The sequence below is a fragment of the Myotis lucifugus genome, unplaced genomic scaffold (assembly GCF_000147115.1).
Source record: "Myotis lucifugus unplaced genomic scaffold, Myoluc2.0 scaffold_51, whole genome shotgun sequence".
Lineage (NCBI taxonomy): Eukaryota > Metazoa > Chordata > Mammalia > Chiroptera > Vespertilionidae > Myotis > Myotis lucifugus.
The window spans coordinates 1,341,350-1,361,058 of record NW_005871099.1 but is presented as its reverse complement, the minus strand read 5'-3'; the positions used below and the strand labels follow the sequence as shown (position 1 = coordinate 1,361,058).

The 19,709-nt window shown below is 35.6% G+C and overlaps 1 protein-coding gene across 1 annotated transcript in view; it reads right to left on the bottom strand.

The window, feature by feature from the left end:
- Positions 1 to 1,151: 1,151 nt before the first annotated feature.
- The window catches only part of SEMA3D (semaphorin 3D), a 191,521-nt gene continuing 172,963 nt past the window's right edge, over positions 1,152 to 19,709 (bottom strand). Inside the window, exons 15-18 of the mRNA XM_006088678.3 lie at positions 17,949 to 18,106; positions 15,679 to 15,743; positions 11,537 to 11,676; positions 1,152 to 3,844 (exon numbers count right to left, since the gene is read on the bottom strand). Of these exons, the coding sequence (XP_006088740.1) occupies positions 3,425 to 3,844; positions 11,537 to 11,676; positions 15,679 to 15,743; positions 17,949 to 18,106 (783 nt within the window). The 3' untranslated portion in view covers positions 1,152 to 3,424. The remainder of the gene's footprint in view (positions 3,845 to 11,536; positions 11,677 to 15,678; positions 15,744 to 17,948; positions 18,107 to 19,709) is intronic.

Sequence of the window (19,709 nt, the reverse complement as noted above, 5' to 3'; positions counted from 1 at the left end):
CTATTTCAGTTTTTAATTCCATTTGTATTAATGATATCTGTGAAATATATATATATATACATATATATATATATAAAGTATCAGTGTTAAATGAAAATTTTTGATCAGTTTAATATTTAGTGGACATCTAGATATTAAATTGTCCTTAAAAACTTAATTTTGATAATGTTGAAAAGAAGACACTGCCCACTGTAAACTAATATTTTCAGTTTAGACTGTACAATCCAGCAGGAACAAATCAATAGCATATGAAGAACCTATATATAGACCAAAGGCAAAATTCAAGAGTAAGATGATTTTACAGGCAGCATATTTTAAGTAAGCATTATTATTTAGTCAATAGATTGGTGATATTTTGTGTCAATGATAGTTCACTACTGTGGGGCTTTTGCATATTTCTAAATGTCTCTGTGATTGTTTTTTCTTCTCTTAAGTAATTTAGTTTGTTTTCAAAAATGTTTATTTAACAATGTGAATATAATGTTTAGAGCTCTTTGGGGGAGGGGGTTCTACATAAATTACTCAACAATCCATTTTTAAAAAAACTCTTTAAATTCTTAATAAACTTAATGTAAATGAATGCAGACAGGCAGGATTCCATGTAGCAGCATAAATAGCCAGAATGAAATGCAGGTGAGAATAGGCAAATCAAAGACATATGTATTCAAAACAGGAGAGAAAAATATGAATCTAAGAATAAACAGATGTTTTAAGACCTCTCCATGAAGAGCTGATTTCTAAGCAAATGTACTTGAAAGTATTAACTATAATTTTATTTTTCATTATTTCAAAAAGAATTTGGTAAAAACTTCAGTGGTAAAGAAGTATATATAATGTGTCTTGTCTTACATTTAATATATTCACACTGTTCCTCAAATGTTCTAGGCAATCAAAAGGTTAAAAAATTAAATGTAGTTTAGATGACCTCTATCTTTATAAATACACATAAATCTTTGTCCATATGTTTTCATTATATGACATTTTATTTTACTAACAATATTTCAAATGTATTTCAAGAGTTTATCATAAATTAATAGTTTTATATCCAAAGTAGCCACAGTATTAGCTGTAAATCAAAATAGGTTTTCAAAATTTTGTCTGAATAACTATGATAAGAAAGAAGTAATTAAAAAATGGCTTAGACATTCATATTTGGATGAAAACCAAATTTATTTTCGCAAGTCAATCCTAACATTTGAGCTTCATGTAATTTTCTCAAAGTCATCCATAATTTGATCATAACTGTCTGACATACAAATACGTGGAAATCTTTAAAAAATAAAAACATACTCCCACTTTATTTGCTTGGAGCTCACTATGAATTCCTGGAACATTTTAGCCCAGCAAATCAATAGTTACAAACACTCTTGTTATGGTATTTAATTAGCACTCTGATCTACTACAACTATTCTTATGCATTAATTTTTAAGAGTGATTTGTTCTGGTTTGCTGTTTTTCAAACCTAAGTTTTAAATCCTTAAGTTTTTCTTATACAGAAACATCTATAAATATTTGAGTTTCATATCAAAAGGGGTACTTAACCTCATACATCAGAGTGACTACTTTGAAAGGTAAGGGATGCAAATAAAATGAATGCGAGATAGAATGCTTTGAACATAAAGCCAGTCACAGACATGATACTGAACATGGTAATAAGTTGCCCTCTAATCACACGGGTTCCCACAGGCTTCTCTTTCAAGACACATAGAATGCATGAGAAACTAGCAATGTCTGCTATTTAGTTTTCTGAAAGGCTGCCTTCCATTTGAGGAAGTGACTAATTTTTCATTTCACACTAAAAAGGGCGTGAAAAGGCAAAACAGAAGAAGGCTAAGGGTTTTGTGTTGAAGAAAGAAAGGTGAGTCCCGCGTAAATGGGCAGAAAACATACCATGCAGGCTCAGAGGTAAAGTCAAACTGGCAATATTTGAAAGTGCTAACAAAATATGAAGAATGTTTATGTTGTGAGTTTGTTTTCTTTACAGGCGGTAGGCTTATTTATTATTAAATTACTAAAACAACGCTACTTGAATAACAGCATATAATCTCAGAAATGCAAAAAGATTTGTGAAAAAAAGATGTCAAAGAGTTAATTTAACCCTTTCCGTTGTCAAAAGTTTTGCATTTGTTCTGTTACTTAACAATATATCTCCCCGCTCCCCACCACTATTGTCTACCTAATTCTTTTGCTATGTATGTATATATTGTTCTTTTCTATTCACTCAAATAAAGTCCCACAAATCCAATATTCAAGAGACTAAAGGCAGTAAATGAAAATAATTTATAGATTATGATGAATTTTTAGAAAAAGTACTGAAATCCCCTTGGTTGTAAATAAATTTGTGCTCATTCTTTCCATGATCCTTTAGAAAATTTACTTTTCCTCAGCCTTTTGCTAGCAGGCTTTTTTAAAATATAATCTAGAATTTTTTAGCAGATGTATTATAAATTGGCAGCTACTTATACTCTGGTGAATAAAACTACATTGCATTTCACCCACTTTATTTGTGACTGTTCTTCCTTTTTATGGGGCTATGAGTTTTCCCCAAAGTCAGAATTTATAGCTGTCTTTCCTTCTGTCTCTTAACAAATCCCATCTGCATGCCTTCCCATTAGGATGCAGTGTACATCATGATGTTCCCCTTACTTTATTTAAATGTTTTCCCATATCTTACTTAAATATTTATTAAGCATTCTGTCCCTGCAAAGCTCAGCATTTAATCTAAAAACACATAACTGAGCACCAATGTCGCTCCATGAACCTGTTTCTCCTGGTAAGTCAGAAGGAATCCTGGAGGAACACTTATAACCTTCAGTAAATCAAGCCTGTAGTACACTAAATAATCCCTGTGGTCTGATAAAAATAATGCATCTCTCCAAACTCCTAAACCATGCACCCAGAGTGAGTGGCTCATTGGGAAAGTTCCTGTTGTTATATGAGTGGTCTGAATGTGTGTCTTCCCTCCACTTCTTACCAGAAAGTAGCCAGTTCTAGAATGGAATGATAGATCTGTTCATAAGAACACAAAGCACAACAGCATGGTAACCCCCATGCTGAATGGCCACGCAAGGGAAACGAAGCACCTTAGTACATTACCAAAGGTGCTGTTTGCTTAGCTCACTTATTTACATGACATCATAAATTCAAAAACTCAGAACACAAAACATTTACAAATGTGAAGTCCCTATTTTGAAGATAACTCTGATGCATTGCAGGTGCAAGTTCAGTTCTTGGAAAACTGGTTCGGATGACTTACATGCCCCGCTTTTGCCATATCCACCACACATTGTCTTACTCGGATTGTTTTTCTCGTGCCTTAACAAAACACCATGGAAAACTCGTAGGAGTTAGTATGAAGGATGTACAAACAGGAGACAGTATTTTTGAGGGTAAAGGATTCTTTTTCTTTAAATTAAATAGGAAACTACGTGGCCACCGCTCTCGGAAGCTCCTCTCCGTGATGTCTTCGGTTCCGTTTCTTCTTCATTTCCTGCATGTGCTTCCACTTGGGGACGCCCTTGTTGCGCTGCCTCCGCTTCTCCCGGTGCCACATCTGTTCGCAGTACTGGTCGAGGCTGAAGTTCGGGCTGCTGAGGATTTGGATGTAGTCTTTGTATCTCAACCGTGACTCGGCCAGCAGATCCTTGACCTGCCCCTCCTCGTGCTCTGCCCTCTGGGTGTTTTCCATCTGTTCGTTCTCAATGACGTTCAAAGTCAGCTTCACTATGGTGTGGATAAAGGTGTGCTCCTGCGCTTTGCAGTAATACAACCCAGAGTCCTTCTTCTGCAAACTTCGAATCAGTAGCCCATATTCTGTTTTGATGATCCTTTCATCAGGTTTCAGCTGCAGAATTGGAAAAAATGTAGGTAATAAATGAAAACCAGAGAGGCTATGAGCAAATGCAAACAGGCTACATCGTTTTACTTAGATGAACCTAAGATATGCTCCCTGTCTCTCTGTCATCAAGCATAATATCGTCAGCCATAGCCAAAGAGAGTGAAAAAACTTCAAGTGAGGTAATAGCCCCCCAGAATGCATGTTTGCATCTCACGATACCTAACTGGACCTTTGGAATATGGTTAGTTTTTCTCCCAGTCTACGGATAGGAATGAAAAGCTGTAAAAAGGAATGAAGTAAAACTGGAAACTATCAACTGACCACCTATACAGAGATTTCAGATGCCAAATGGTGTTTTAAGAATTGCAGAGCTAGAATGTGACATAGACAGTCATGTATAGAAAAATATGAGTAGCTTTAGTGCATGCTACCGCCTTTAATGTAGATTAGAACAATGATTTCAAAAGGAATTTACTCTGTTTTCTAGATATCACCAAATAAATGATCTGAATAGCATATGGAAACTACGTGGTGACTTGTTAAAAGTCAGCGGAGAGGCGTGGATACAGCCTTTTGAAAGTTAGAGCTAACCATTAAGCAGAACCATATTCAGAAGGATAGCAACATTTAAAGCTGAATTTCCCTCTTTATTCTGGATTGAATTTTGATACTGAGTGTATATATGATACCTCAGACGATGTCATTTGTGGAAATATTTGCCATACCTCAATATACTACAACATGGTAATGTGATTTCGAGTGTGAGAACGCTCAAGGAACAAAGAGAACGTCCCTGAAATGCGACGCTCTTTGCCCTTTGAAGCGATACTACTGAAAGGCAATTCAAACAGTTTAGCTTGCCTGGCCCACAATCTGGTGTGAATAGCGAACCTATCTTCACTAAAACTAAAGGCATGTTTACTGACACAAGAGGCCTGTTTAATGTGGAGATTGTGAAGTGGCCCGGCATTAAGCAGAATCACAACAACAACAAAGAAGTCTGGAAGCCTTCCAGTTTACACATCTGCCCCTGTATTGTAGACTTTCAGATGATGGAAATCAAGGCGGCATAAAGACGACTAAATTAAATTTATTCACAGTGGGTGGACTACGCTCTGCCTCTTTATGTGAAAAATATGTAGGAAAAATCCTTCAATTCTGGAAATATGAGAAAAGGAAAAGAAACATCTCTGGCTACCAGCCCAGCCAACGAACAAGTATATGGCCAACCACCCTCTGTGCCAGGGAAGTGCAGCTGGTGGGGTACCACACAAGGCCACAGGCAGGTCACAGACCAGATCTCTGGTTAATGAGGCTGAATGGTCTCCAGCCCTGACTTCGCTCTACACTGAAGCCACACCATTGGGGTTTTGGGTGTTTGTTTCCTTTACTTTGCCCATTTGGTGAGCTGGGTGTGTGACATTTTTTCAAAGGAATGTATTCTAAAGGACTGGACATTTTTAATGCTATTGTAACACAAACTAATCTTGAATTCACTTATATCCTCAGTAACCAGAGGAGTCTTGTCTCCTAAAATAAGTTGAATTGGTAGGGTTCTAAAAGGCCAAGCTGAAACAGAAACATCAATCTCAAATTTAACACACTGGAGATATATATATATAATTTTACTGTAGAAATACTTTTTTTAAAATTTAAATACTCCTTAGAACACAAACACTGACTCCAGAAGCCTAGGTTCTGGTCCCTATCTGTTAGGCTTCTGATGATAACTCATTTATCTTCCTTGCTTGGTCTCCCATTTATCAAGTTGGTGACATAGCATATGGTGGTGAGTTTTTTGTGTGTTTTTTTTGGCGGGGGTAGGGGGGTAAAAGTAAAGCTCTTTGAAGGTTAAAGTGTGAAGTATTATTAGCAACATTACATGTTGTTGGAGAAGTGACGTTCTGAAACCTTTATTTCTGTAATTCTTTAATAGAAAATGACCTGTGGTTATTAGCATGACAATCAAAGCAGGTAACTTTCTTTCCAGTTCATCTCTAGATTTCCTTTCATAGCTGGTATTCTTGTTAACATTTAAACTGTTTTAATGTGGTTTTAAAGATTGTCACAGCTGAGACTCACTACTTTTTATTGTTCTCTTTAATCTCCTGACAGGAAGAAATTACTACTTTGATTTCACACAAAATATGCAACACTTTGTCATTGTTTTTGCTGTTCTCTTTTTGCATCCTGTTTACACTGTTGTGCTCTGAAGTCTAGTTCCCTTCCCTCCTTTCCATACTGCTTCCGCCCCACAGGACTCAGAGTTTCATAGACACCTGGCATTTCATTACTCCATTGTGATCCTTCTTCACCTTTCCTTGCTTCCATGAAATGCTTAGTTTTACTTTGGCTTTTTACCTACAGATATAAAACTTATTTAATAAGCCCTAGCTGGTTTGGCTCAGTGGATAGAGCATCAGCCTGCAGACTGAAGGGTCCCAGGTTCAATTCCAGTCAAATGCATAGGCCCGAGTTGTGGGCTTGATCCCCAGTGGGGGGCAGGCAAGAAGCAGCCAATCAATGATTCTCTCTCATCACTGATGTTTCTATCTCTCTTTCCTTCTCCCTTCCTCTCTGAAATCCATAAAAATATATTAAAAGATAAATAAATAAATAAACTAAATTTTAGGCTTCCTGGATTTATCTAATGTCTATTAGATCGTGTAAGTGATTTTTTTCTAAAATTTCAAAAATATGAAGTGGTATCTCTAACAAAATATACTTTGAATGCCGTATTTTCATAGGACTTTTGCAATCTAGAGATAGAAACCTGTGACCCAGAAATTAAGTGGTTGATTAACATTTGCCTACTTTGCATTTTCAGTCACTGTAATGCTTTCATTCCATTCTGGAACAGGATGCTTTATGCAGACTGTGTCTCGACAGTGAACTGTCAGCACAGTCAATTTAGAAGATTCAGCTCCTCTACAAAGAGATAATGTAATCTCTGGCCACTAATTTAAACTCATGGAATTTTCTCCGCTCTAAAGTGATAAGTAAAAACTGCTCAGCTTTACAAATCAAAACCATGCTTGAACTGGGGTTGACTATCCATTTGCCTAATGTGAACAGTGATAATATATTCGGCATTATTAAATGTAGATCTTCAATGAAGGGCAATTCATTTAAAATGAGAAGAGTCACATGGAAAGAGACAAAGGACATTTAGGTGCTAAGCAGCAGGTAAAGGTCAGGGACTTCGTTCTCTGATAATAGCAGCCTGATGGTAATTCCTTTGCAGATAATTCACCTGTCATTTCTTTCATAGCTAAAGCATTGCACACGTCCTCAATGTGACTGGTGTTTCAGGAATATCTCCTTTTTTCAACAAACAGAAGAAAGACATTTAAAAATAGTGCTGAGGCAACTGGCTCATAATTTAAAAGAAAAAAAACTGAAGTATACATAACTAACCCCTAGATTTATTTAATATCTTTGAGTAAATGTAAATATAAAATGTGAATTGTAATTTTAAAAATAAAATCCTAAAATAATTACAAAATATGTATTTTCCATTTCATCAAACAAGGAATTTTTAAGCATAAGTGAGAAATATATAGATATAAACCAATAGATTTATATAAATTATAAATATAAAGTATAAATCTTTTGTATGTTAGAAACAAAAACTTTCAGCAATAAAATAGTAAAAAGTTATTTCTAATATGCATAATATTAAAATGTTAATATCTAATATATATAAGTGGCTGGATAAAATAATTTTTTAATAAATACATTGATGTAAACCAAGCAAATGTTAGGGTAATTTACCAGATACAACTGAAGCTAATAGCCAAGAAACGTGAGAAGGTAATTAATATCCAGTAATATTCAAAGAAATAGACATTAAAACAATATAATATTTTTTTCATATCAAACTGGTAATGATTTCCTTAAATTATAATGTAAAATATCACCTCAGGAGTTCAGAAAAGGCACCCATATGGTGATTTCAATGGAAAAGTGGCAATATACACTTGTTTATCACAAACCACAAAGACAATAAAATCCTTTATCTTACTTATTTTTCTCTAAAGTGTTTGTCTGAAGAAAATAGAAAAATAGAGAAAGGTTTAGATATAGGGAAGTTGCTTACTCTCTTTTGAGAGAAAACATGAGCTATTTAAATAAAACATGGAACATTCATGATGACTGTGGCATTAGGACAGTGGGAGTAGGGACAGAAAAAAATATGGTATTAAAATTGAATGACAAGGGAAACTGCTCACAATGTAATGGTTAGTGGGGAAAATGCTGGAAAAGACATCAAAATACAGTATTTGTGCTTATCTATGCTTAAGAGGCCTCATAGTTCTTTATATATCTCTATATTTTCAAAACCATTGCTATTACTTTTATAATTAAAAAACACACAAAATAAAACAAAGACCTACAAAGGGAAAAACACAAATATTTGAAGATGCTTTATAAAATGTTTTTAAAATCCACAGAAAAAAAGACTACTGTAACTAGCCTGTGGTATTGTCTCTTCTATTCCTCAAGATCCCCAAAGTTCAACAGAAGCTTAGGGACTGCCGATGAAGTCGCTCGTTATAGCATAAACATCATCCGTTTCCAGCACAGCTTTACAAGGAAGTCAGCAGATAACTGACTCATGACCTTCCCAGCAGCACCCAACTGTGAAACAGCTCAGTGAGGAAATGTCCTCCCCTTGGCAGAGAAAGACCTGGTGACAGCCTCTGTGCCACAGGAGAGCCTGGTCCCTCCCTCAGGCTGATTTTGAGGGGAGGAAAGATTCCAAACTGTGACCTCCCTGGTAAGGAGCAGAAGGTATCCTGCTGGGGAAAATGTTTCAAACCTCGTGTGGATCTGGCCCCTTTCCTCAGCTCAGGAAGCGGTAGGGCAGAACCTGGACCAAGTGTGACTAGCTATTTACAAAGATAAATGAATATACCATTTGAAATATTACAGCTCAGATACTTTTAAGTAAAATTCAATAAATATACTATTTCTGCTCCATTGAAATTCATGGAGCATGGCACCACCATGACTGTATGATATACTGCTAAAAAGTAAATAAAGGAACACATAACATTTTCAGGAGGATGAAAGATGTGAATGCAAACATGCAGAGTCAAATGTAAGTCTATTACTGAAAAGGAATGATTAAACTTTATTAACTATAAAATTGAAAATAGTGATTTGGGACATTTAAAAATAAAATATTGCCATGTATCTAATAGAAAATCAGTATGTTAAAAAATTCAGATAACACTTTTCATATATACCAGTATATGTTGTTAATCCTCACCTGAGAATATTTTTCCATTGATTTTTAGAGAGAGTGGAAGGGAGATGGGAGAGACAGAGAGAGAGAAACATCAATGTGAGAGAGACACACCAATTGGTTGCCTCCTGCATGTGTCCCGATCGAGCCTGCAATGGAGGTAAGTGCCCTTGACTGGAATCAAACCTGGGACTTTCAGTCTACAGACTTATGCCCTATCCACTGACCCAAACCAGCCAGGACTTCCAATATTTCTTGGATAAAAAGTAAATGTTTTATATGTTGAAATAAAATAAACTTCTATGTCAGATAATATTTCAATATATACTGGTAAATTAGGATCCTAAAAATAAACATTTAGTATGGATATGCCATAATTTTAGAATTTATAGATGTCAGTAATAATGAAGAATCAAGTTTATATATATGATACCTTAATCAATGAAGAAAAAAAAATAATCAAGTTTTACTGGGTCAATCTGACATAATAAGGATGAAGTTATTCCCTTGGTATTAACATGTTGTGTCATTATTTTGATATAACATTTTATTCTTAAAGATCGATGAAGAGAATGACACTAACTTTTTAATACAGTGTGGGGCAAAAGTAGGTTTCCAGTTCTGAGTACACAAAACAGAGTTTATTCTTATATTATTATTTATTAACTAGAAGCCCGTTGCATGAAGATTCGCTCAATAGGCCTTCCTTCCCCTGGTTGCCGGCACTGGTTTTCCTCCAGCACCCAGGACCCAGGCCTTTGGTCTAGCCATAGCGGAGAAGCCAAGCCTCTTCAGTCTTCAGTCTTCACTCCGTGCCTACGTATGCAAATTAACCACCATCTTTGTTGGGTTATTTGCATAATTGCTCTGATTGGCTGGTGGGGGTAGTGGAGTGACACCAATTTGCATGTTTTTCTTTTATTAGTGTACTATTTTCCATACGAACAACTGTAAACCTACTTTTGCTCCACCCTGTAAATGGGGAAACATATCTTTGAACCAATATCTTATGATAAAATTTGATTCTATTACCCCAAGTTTTCTTAACTCAGCACTGAAATTGGGGCCAGATAATTCTTCATTGTGAGAGATTGTGCCTTGTGAGCTAATTAACACAGTCCCCGACCTCTGATCTCTACCCACTAGCACCCTTCACCCCTCCCACCCAGGTTGTGACAACCAAAATGTTGCCAAATGCGAGCACTCTGAGAGCAAAGTCCCCTGCGGCTGACAACCACCATTCCATACTAATATTTAGTTGATTACATATACTATTTTAAATGTGTATAGACTTATCAAGGAGGCTGCTATTTCAGAGAACATTTGGTCACCTCCTTATATGACCAAGAAATGGAATGTTCGAGAAGTTACAACCTGCTCATAAATGCTCAGCAGTCAAGCTGAACACATGATCCGAGCTATTTCCTGTTTTACACATCCTCCCTGAGAGTATCTGCAATTTTATATGCGTACTTTACACTTGTGAGTAATCCTTTGCTTTGAAATTCACATTCTTATATGTATTTTCTCATTTTTATTTTCACAATAACTTTTGGATTTATTTTGTTATAAAATTCTGGCCCATTGGGGCTCAGTGATATGAACAAAGGAATTCTGAATCCGGCACTCATTCCATTATTCATTACAGTGTCTTAGTTTTAATATTGGGAATTTTAGAACTGTAGAGTGAGTGTCATCAGTTTTCTTTTAGGTACTGAAAGAATTCTGCCAGTTAACCTTTGTTTCATGACATTCAAAAAATATTAATACAGGATTTTTTAGACTACCCAACTCATCCCCTTAAGTTGACATCTTTAGACCTCATAAAATCTCGTGATATGTTTCAATCACACTTATGTGTTAGAATGACTGAACCAGAAAAAAAGTCAAAAGATGAACAGAACATCCATCTTACTTTTCCCTCTGTTGATTTAATTTTAATACAGGAGAGTGAAAATGTACATATGTCCAGATAAGTATCTATTCATAAGATACATATTTCTTATGATATATATTTCATTTCTTTTTTATACATACTTGACATGTCATTTTATGATCTATACTGAACACAATTTGAGCTAAAATGTAGTCCTTGTGCTACAATGAGGGGAAATATTGTGTTCTTGTTCTTGGTCAGGGAATTGTTCTAAAATACAGACATTCTATGAGAAATAAATTTTATTAAAATACACAATTTCTTTTTAAACATTCAACCTTCTGTTAAATATATTTTATTAATAACTTTTTTTTATTAAATTGGGCTATTCTTATCTCAAAGGTGTTGTAACCTTTGGTGTTAATGGGTATAAACTGTTATTTTCCTTTTTATCAAATAGCGACGAGAGCACCATATGGCACTAGAAGTTGAACATCTCTCACAAACAAAATCCGATTTAAGTTTTATACTATTTTCCTCAAGGAGAGCTTTTTTGATGGCAATGACTTACCTCCTCTCGGTGTTCCTCTCCAGCCCGCTGGATATACCACTTAATAGATGCTTGTTGGGATTTAGGTATACATTCCAGAAAAGTTGAATTAAATTCAATGCCAAAAATCACCTTTTCATCAGCAGCTTCGTGAGTAATGCCTGGAAAGCAAACATGGAATAGGAGATTAACCTTGACCTGATTTTGAAAGCAATGGGAAAATAGACTAATTTAGAACAGATGCCATGGGGGAAGATTCATACACATTATTAAAGAGAAAGGAAATTCATGTTATAATATTATTACCTAAAAGTCAAATATTATCTAAGAGATTGATTTTTAAAACTCTATCTCTTCCTTGCAATTTTCACACTTTCATCAATATATTAACTATTTGCCATTGACATTTCAAAACAGTGGTTCTCAACCTTCTGGCCCTTTAAATACAGTTCCTCATGTTGTGACCCAACCATAAAATTATTTTTGTTGCTACTTCATAACTGTAATGTTGCTACTGTTATGAATTCTAACGTAAATATCTGATATGCAGGATGGCCTTAGGTGACCCCTGTGAAAGGGTCGTTTGACTGCCAAAGGGGTCGCGACCCACAGGTTGAGAACCGCTGTTTTAAAATAAGAATTCACCAGGTCTAACTCTAAACATTGACTATATTTCTCTGAGCTGAAATGAATAAACTATTGACATTTTTTAATACTTTAACACCTTTAATTTTGTAGATAGTTCTGGAAGAGCAATTTACTTTACCTTTAAAGAGAAATTCTATCATAAATTGGTCCAAAAAACTGACCATATAACATTAAGATATTTTGATGTTAGAAAAGTAAGAACAGTGGTCTATACTTGATGCAATTCTATAATGATAATAAGCTAGAGGCTCCCATACTCAGAATCGGGACCTTATCTATATTACTTACCAAAATACAGGCTGGGGTAAAGGTAGGTTTCCAGTTGTGAGTACACGAGACAGAGTTTATTCTTGTGTTATTATGTATTAATTACTGTATTACCTTCCATACAAACAACTGTATACCTACTTTGCCCCGCCTGTATATTGTTTTATTCAAAGAAGGATAATTTAGCCCAGCATGCATTTACTATGAGATAGTTAATGGGATGCTAAAGGAGCAGTGTCTCAGACACCTTATTCCGTAAATCAAATGCACCATCTGAAATACATTCCATCCTGAGTAGCCAAAGGCTGTGTCCCATGTGTGATCTAAGATCTGTAGCTCAAATTTGATCAAATAAAAAAGGACAGCTGCTCAGCCTGGCCCAAACATGCACTTTTTCATCGTCTGTTCAGATGTCTCAATTCTGCAGATGGGCCTACTTAGCATTTTAGGCATAAACCAGAGTAAGGCTTAAGGGACCTAAGCGAATCCTAAATCTATGCACAAAATTATCAGCAAATACCATGAATGTACATACACCCATTGGTCAGGCTTCTTTTCAAGAAACCCCTTTTGAACTTATTCATGTTTTACCAGCCATGGTTAAGTGAAGTCTGCTGACAACATCATTATCTGTCTGTCTATAATCTAACCTTCAAAATGTGTGGATTCCATTTGGAATCTATAATCTATCCACTATCTCTGCCAACTGAACAGATTATAACTATAATTTTCACAGATAATAAATTCCTAATGCACAGAAAGATCACCAGTGCCGATCTGGAAGAGAAAGACATGCATCATTTCCCAGTAACAGATACCGTTTTCCTGAGCAAAGGGAGTTCATGAACAATGCAGAGAGGATGCAGGTTGATTATTAGTTGATTATTAGGTGATGGGAAAGGGCTCAAGAGGAACTCAGTTAGACTGATTCAACCAAAGAATTGTCTTTTAATAAAAGACAAATCAGCAAAATCAACTAATAAAGTGAAATAGTGAGCAGACTGTATGAAATCCTTTTTCAAATCAGTAAAAACAGTGACTCTTGGACACAAAGTTGTTAATTTGACTGGAAATAATAATACAAGAAAAATAACTGGCTGCTTTTGACTCAAGCAGTCAGGTGAACAGTGGTGCTATTTATTAATATGAGAAATTCTGCTGAACAGGTAAGCTTTGGAGAAGATAAGAATTCTTTTGCAGATCTAATTTCAGATGATTTTAGGCATCTAAGAGGGGTTCTTGAGTAGGCATATGAGCATGCAAGTCTGGCATACAGAGAAAGTTCAGAACGAGATTGTGAATTTGTGAGTATCGTAGTATTGACATTGATGGTACTAGGGAATGAATAGGCAGAGATTGAATATTCAGGCGGTGGGTTGAAAAAGAAAGCTAAGAACACTCAGAAGGTGCCCTGACCAGTGTGGCTGAATTGGTTGGGTGTCGCCCTGTGCACCATAAGGTTGCTGGTTTGATTCCCAGTCAGGGCACATACCAGGGTTGCAGGCTGACTCAAATTACCAAAGGTTCAAAACGAGCTCACAAATTTCCTAATCAACAATCAGTTCTCATGGGGCCATAAGAACCAGAATAGCACTGCAGGGAAGTCAAATAATGAAGGTGTCTTAAGAAAGGAGTTAGAGATTAAATACAAATGAAAACTAAAAATTGACCATTGGATTTGGCAAAGTAGAAATTGCTGGTGACCTTGAAAACAAATGGATTGGGTCAGGTGCTGCTGCTGCTGAGAAAAGCCTGTGTGCACTGGGTTATAGCAAGAATGGGATCTGGTGAAGTGGAGACAATAATTGTAAGTGCCTTAGGCAGCAATTGTGTTTTATAACTCTTCGTAATATGTATCATCATCTGACAAAGCATACGTATTATTTGTTTTTATGTTTATTGCCTATTACCTCCCCAAATACACACTTGAATATAAGTTCCGTGAATGCACAGATTTTCTTTTTGTGTTTTTATAATTGAATTTATTGGAGTGACATTGGTTAATAAAACTATATATGTTTCAAGTGTACAATTCTATGATACATCATCTGTATATTGCATTGTGTGCAGATTCTTTTATTTTTGTTCACTGATATCTTCAATGACTCTAATATTTCCTGATAAACCTCATATGCACACATGGAAAACTGTACACTTAGCACCCAGTGATGGTTTTCAAAGAAAACACTGGACATGACTGTGGGTCATGTACATATCAGAATGAGAACTCAAAATACAATTCTAGGCCATAGCTTATTTTTCAGGAGAATGAAATTATGAATTAAAAGTAATTGTTTTATTTTTAAATTATAGAAACATTGCTGGATCATAAGTAATAGACTATAAAATTTGGGTTGTTTATTCAATTATAGGATGGTTACTGATAATGTGATGAAGGGTAGGCAGTTCTTTTCTTCCTCCAGCTGTGTACGTGTGCGTGCGTATGTGCGTGCATGCGCACGTGCACTTATATTTCCTATCTGATGGCAGAGCTGGACAGTGGAAAGTAAGTAAAGCTCTAGAATATATAATTTTATAGATTTTTCTCTGTTTGCACAGTTATTCGACAAATCACTTCTCTATTCCCCACTCTGTACTTATCATATTCAGATATTCAACTTTCTATGAAATTTCCTCTGAACTATACAGCCTCTGGTGATCTCTCTTTTTGCTAAATTCCCTTATCACTAATTGTGCCTTATGTATCTCCCCAAAGAATTATAAGCTCTCTAAGGAGTTTCTTTGTCTCACAAAGTATAACTGAGACAATTATTTGCACATGGAACTCACTAATAAGTATTTAGTGATTGAAGACCTGAATTAATAAGTGAATAGAAATAATGCACAAGCTACCTAACACTTCTTTCTAATAAGTGCCTAGCCTGCCCTGCTATCAGACTTTTCTGGCAGGGTTTCTGAGTTTTCCATATGTTTTGGACTCTATCTTGTTTTATCTTTAATAGTAGTTCTCAAACTTTACAAAGATAGATAAGGCAGTAAAAAAGAAAAAAAAATGTATAGAAATGTTAAAGGACATATGAAACAATGATATAACAAAGGATTATTCACTTAGGCACGTGGGCAGGGTATTGATTTATAAAATCTCCCACTGCTTTCCCAGAATACAAGCATTTCACAAAACGAGATCTTCCTATATAATAGATGTTTTAAGTTATATAATGAAAAGACACGCAAAGACTAGGCTTAAAGTTTTAAATGAGAGAAGAGCACATTAAACCTATACTTACTCTCTTCTATGTCCCAGCACTGAGTGATTGGGTCTCCGTACTTAACATCTTGGCGTCTAGCTCGCCTATGGAGAAGGGATTTAACTGTTTAGAACTTCAAACAGGATAATTAAAATATAGAAAATTTACGGCTAACATTAATAACAGTGGCAGAAGCAGAACTATGCTTATATTACTACCCAACTTAAATGTAGGTCAATATTCAAATCACTCTAACATTACATCAAATAGTAGTAGTAGTAGTAGTAGTAGTAGTAGTAGTAGAGATCTAATGGCATGACTCCTATTTGAGCAATAAGATGATCTGAATTTTACTAAACTACTACAGTGTTCTTTTTTTTTAACATTTGACAACAAAATAGGCTAACTATAAATATAATCCAGGTTTTATATACATCAAACGGGAGTAATTATACCTACCCTTCTTTTAAGGCAGCCATGGGAAAGTATGAAGACAGAAAGAACTTTAGTGGGTAGGAAAGTACACACACATACAAAACACCTCATCATATGATGATTCAGTCTTACATAGATTTGATTAAGCAACAAGTTAAATACTGTCACTTGAAATAGAAGTACAAGCTTGATCTGGTATAAATGGCAAGATGTTATTTGTATCTGCTGATATGTACTTCATGTTTTCTGATAGTAGAGTTGACGATGATGATGATATTAATAATAAATAATGGTTTCTTGCATTATTGTCACGTATTTTCTTTAAGAGAAAATAGTGAGTATCGTATAAAAAAGAAAAAAATTGCTAAAGTTAAACAAGTATTAAATAATTACAATATATCTTTGCTTTGGCTATTTTATATTGCCACTTCAGAGATCACAGAAGTCACAGCAAACCTTTGGTAATATCTAGAGTGTTCCTTAAGGGCAATGTTAACCCTGTGCAAGAGTCATCTATCGTACACATTTTTGGCTCATGTGGACACTGTGCTGGTAAGGGAGAACATCACAGTGGCATGTCTGCCAGTGACGGTACAGTCTTGGGAAGTACACGAAAACTTATGATAGTATAAGGTACAGAGGTCAAGAATGTTTTTAAATCTCGACTTCCTAAGCAACAGGGTCAATTCATCAAACTGAAGGTTTATTACCAGCTAATGAGAATTCTTACTTTTTAGCTTATAGAAAAGAAAAGTATTCCCCAAATACTCACTGTGCTGAGTATATCCTTGAACAAAATCTATAATAAAATGTTGGTGACTTTTTACTTTCAATTTGTAATAATCCCCACTCACACTTAATTCAGAGATTCCAAGGATTATAAAATACCTCCTAGTTTTAGTCAGTATCTGCTATTATACTATATCTTAAATTTGTGATCTCTGAAATTTGCATTTTGACAAATCAGAAAAATTTGAAAAGAAAAAGTGCATAGGCAGTAGTGGAACTAACTTAGCTCTCCTGTTATCTTATTTTGTTAATAAAACCTAAAGATTAAAAAAAATACCATATGCAATTCACTGACTTTTTACCTAGAGGAAAATGTACTTTGACAATATTTTAGAAAATAGTGCTAGTACTATATTCCACATTTAAAAAATTATATCATGATATATTTTGCCAGCTTCAATCATACTGATGGGCAGTCAGGTTCTTGCCTTTAATTTTGCTGTTGAAAACAACACTGAAATGAACATCTCTGAACATATAACTTTTACCTGTGTGTGTAGCATAAATCCCTAGCTGGGAATTACTGACTCAAAATAGCATTGTTTTTAAGACACGTAAAGCAATGAACTACAAATGGGAGGGCACATTTTGATGTTGAAGTATATCTGAGTGGCAGAAATTAGTCAAGTTAGAGTTATTACTATAAACATAAAATTGTACCTAGTCACTGGATATGCTATGGATTGTATGCAACCCACACTTTTACAAACATATATATCTACACATGATATGCAAAACAATGAGTACATACACATTTAGAAATATAAAGGGAAAGAGGGAGGAAGATAGAAAGAGTAAAGAAATAGAGAGAAAAAAAACTTTTAATTGTGTTTAACATCAATGAAGGAAAAGAATATAAACAATTTATCAGAATTTTTAAAAAATTCCACATTTCAGAATTTCACATTCTTTCTACGTCAAAATTCAGTGTTATGCTAAACTATAAAAGAAAGAATTTTAATATTCTTACTGTTGACCATGTTTTCTATATAATATTTTCTCTTTAAACTATAAGACAAGGTATTCATGTGAAATATTCATTGCACAGAAAGGAAGGCGTCATATTAAGTCCATGTGCATCTTACCTTTTTGAAGTGGGTGTATATCGAGAGCATGAAGTTCCATCCCAGGCACAGTAGGGGTCTCTGGCGAGACAACAGTCTGCACAAGCTTTCCCATAAGTGTCACATCTGTGCAGTGAGAGCTGAACCAATCCATCTCGGGAACCAATGTACAATTGTTGCTGCAAAGCAGGCAAAACAAATGAATTGGCAGCATCTTCCAAACTAGTCTTAAGAACTTCCCTTTCTTGAATACCACATCACAGATCTAAATCCGTCTCCTAGGGTGACCTGCCCATAATAAACACTTGTACAGACACATAACAAAGAGGAAGATAAGTCAATCACTCCTACCCTTGACAGGATGGTGATTTGAAGACCTTGGTACTAAAACGGACAGCATTCTATTGGGCTAGAGTAACCTTGGCAGTAATTGAAGAAAGTTAAAAACCAGCTGCTAGACTGAGCAATTAAGATGTCAAATTCCTTCTCAATAGTTGAAAATATCCTTTGGTAGAGTATATCAAGCACACATACTATAGGTGATGCTGATGGTCTTCACCTGACACAGTTACTAGTGGAAGAGATGACTGAAAAGAGATTTAGGAAACTTTCCTGTGGTTTTAACTAACCATTCCATTTGCTAATGAAGTATGTACTGGCCCCTGAAGGACAATGGGTTATAAGTGGGAGAAAAAGCATTTGGCATCACTATGAAGAAAGTATTAAGGAGACTTGAGGGATACCTTATCACAAATGAAAGGCTGCAGGATACTGAAAAACCCAGCAAATACAGTTACCTTTTGAGAATAAGTTCTGAAAATAATGCATAGCTCCCTATATGTATTCATTTGAGTGTATGTGGTGGTGGTGAGGGATTGGGGAAGGGGGGGGGAGGGTGGTACAAGTGAATGAGCCATAGTCTGTGCCTTCAAGAACTCATGGCCAACTCAGGGGACCATGTGAAACTCTATGTGAAGAAAAATAATCTGAGAAAATAGATATTGGCACAAATAACATACATGTACTCAACCTACAGAAATTTTTTACCTATTAAACTGTCAGTTGAGACTTCCTGGTAACTAAATACAATGTACATTTTTTAGTATTTGTTTTACTTCAATTCTCCATAGTGTTTGACCTAAAGAGTTGAAACCTTCTTTACTTTCTCTGGTTCTTCCTCTCTATTTCTGCCTGACTTCTGTTTCCTTTGATGATTCCTTTCTTTGCTTTAATTGTTGGGTCTCTCTGTTTTCTGTTCTCATTCCTTTACCCTTATTGCACAAAGACTAGAGATATCTTGAAAACAAAAATGTAGACACACTGATTTCCCTAAATCTACACCTTGGCAAGAGGCACTGTCTTTAGCCACCCAAGACACAAATCTGGGAGTTGTCTTTAATCATCTTTCTCTCTCCTTCGGTCTGTCACCTTATCTTTTCCATTCTCTCATACAGAACTCACTAATCTATTTCCTCTTCTCCCTCTTCACCGCCACTGTCTGTCTCGGTTCTTATCATTTCTTTCTTGGATTACTTGTAAGTGTCCTAATATTTCCACTGGCTTCAGCCTTGTTTTCCAACAACCCCCACCTCTAACCCAAAGGTTAATCAATCCATCTTAAGCACTGCCATACCAGACTGGTCTTTCTTTCCCTCCCTCCCTCCCTCCCTCCCTCCCTCCCTCCCTACCTCCCTCCCTCCCTTCCTTCCTTCCTTCCTTCCTTCCTTCCTTCCTTCCTTCCTTCCTTCCTTCCTTCCTTCTTCCTTTCTAAAAGGAAAATCT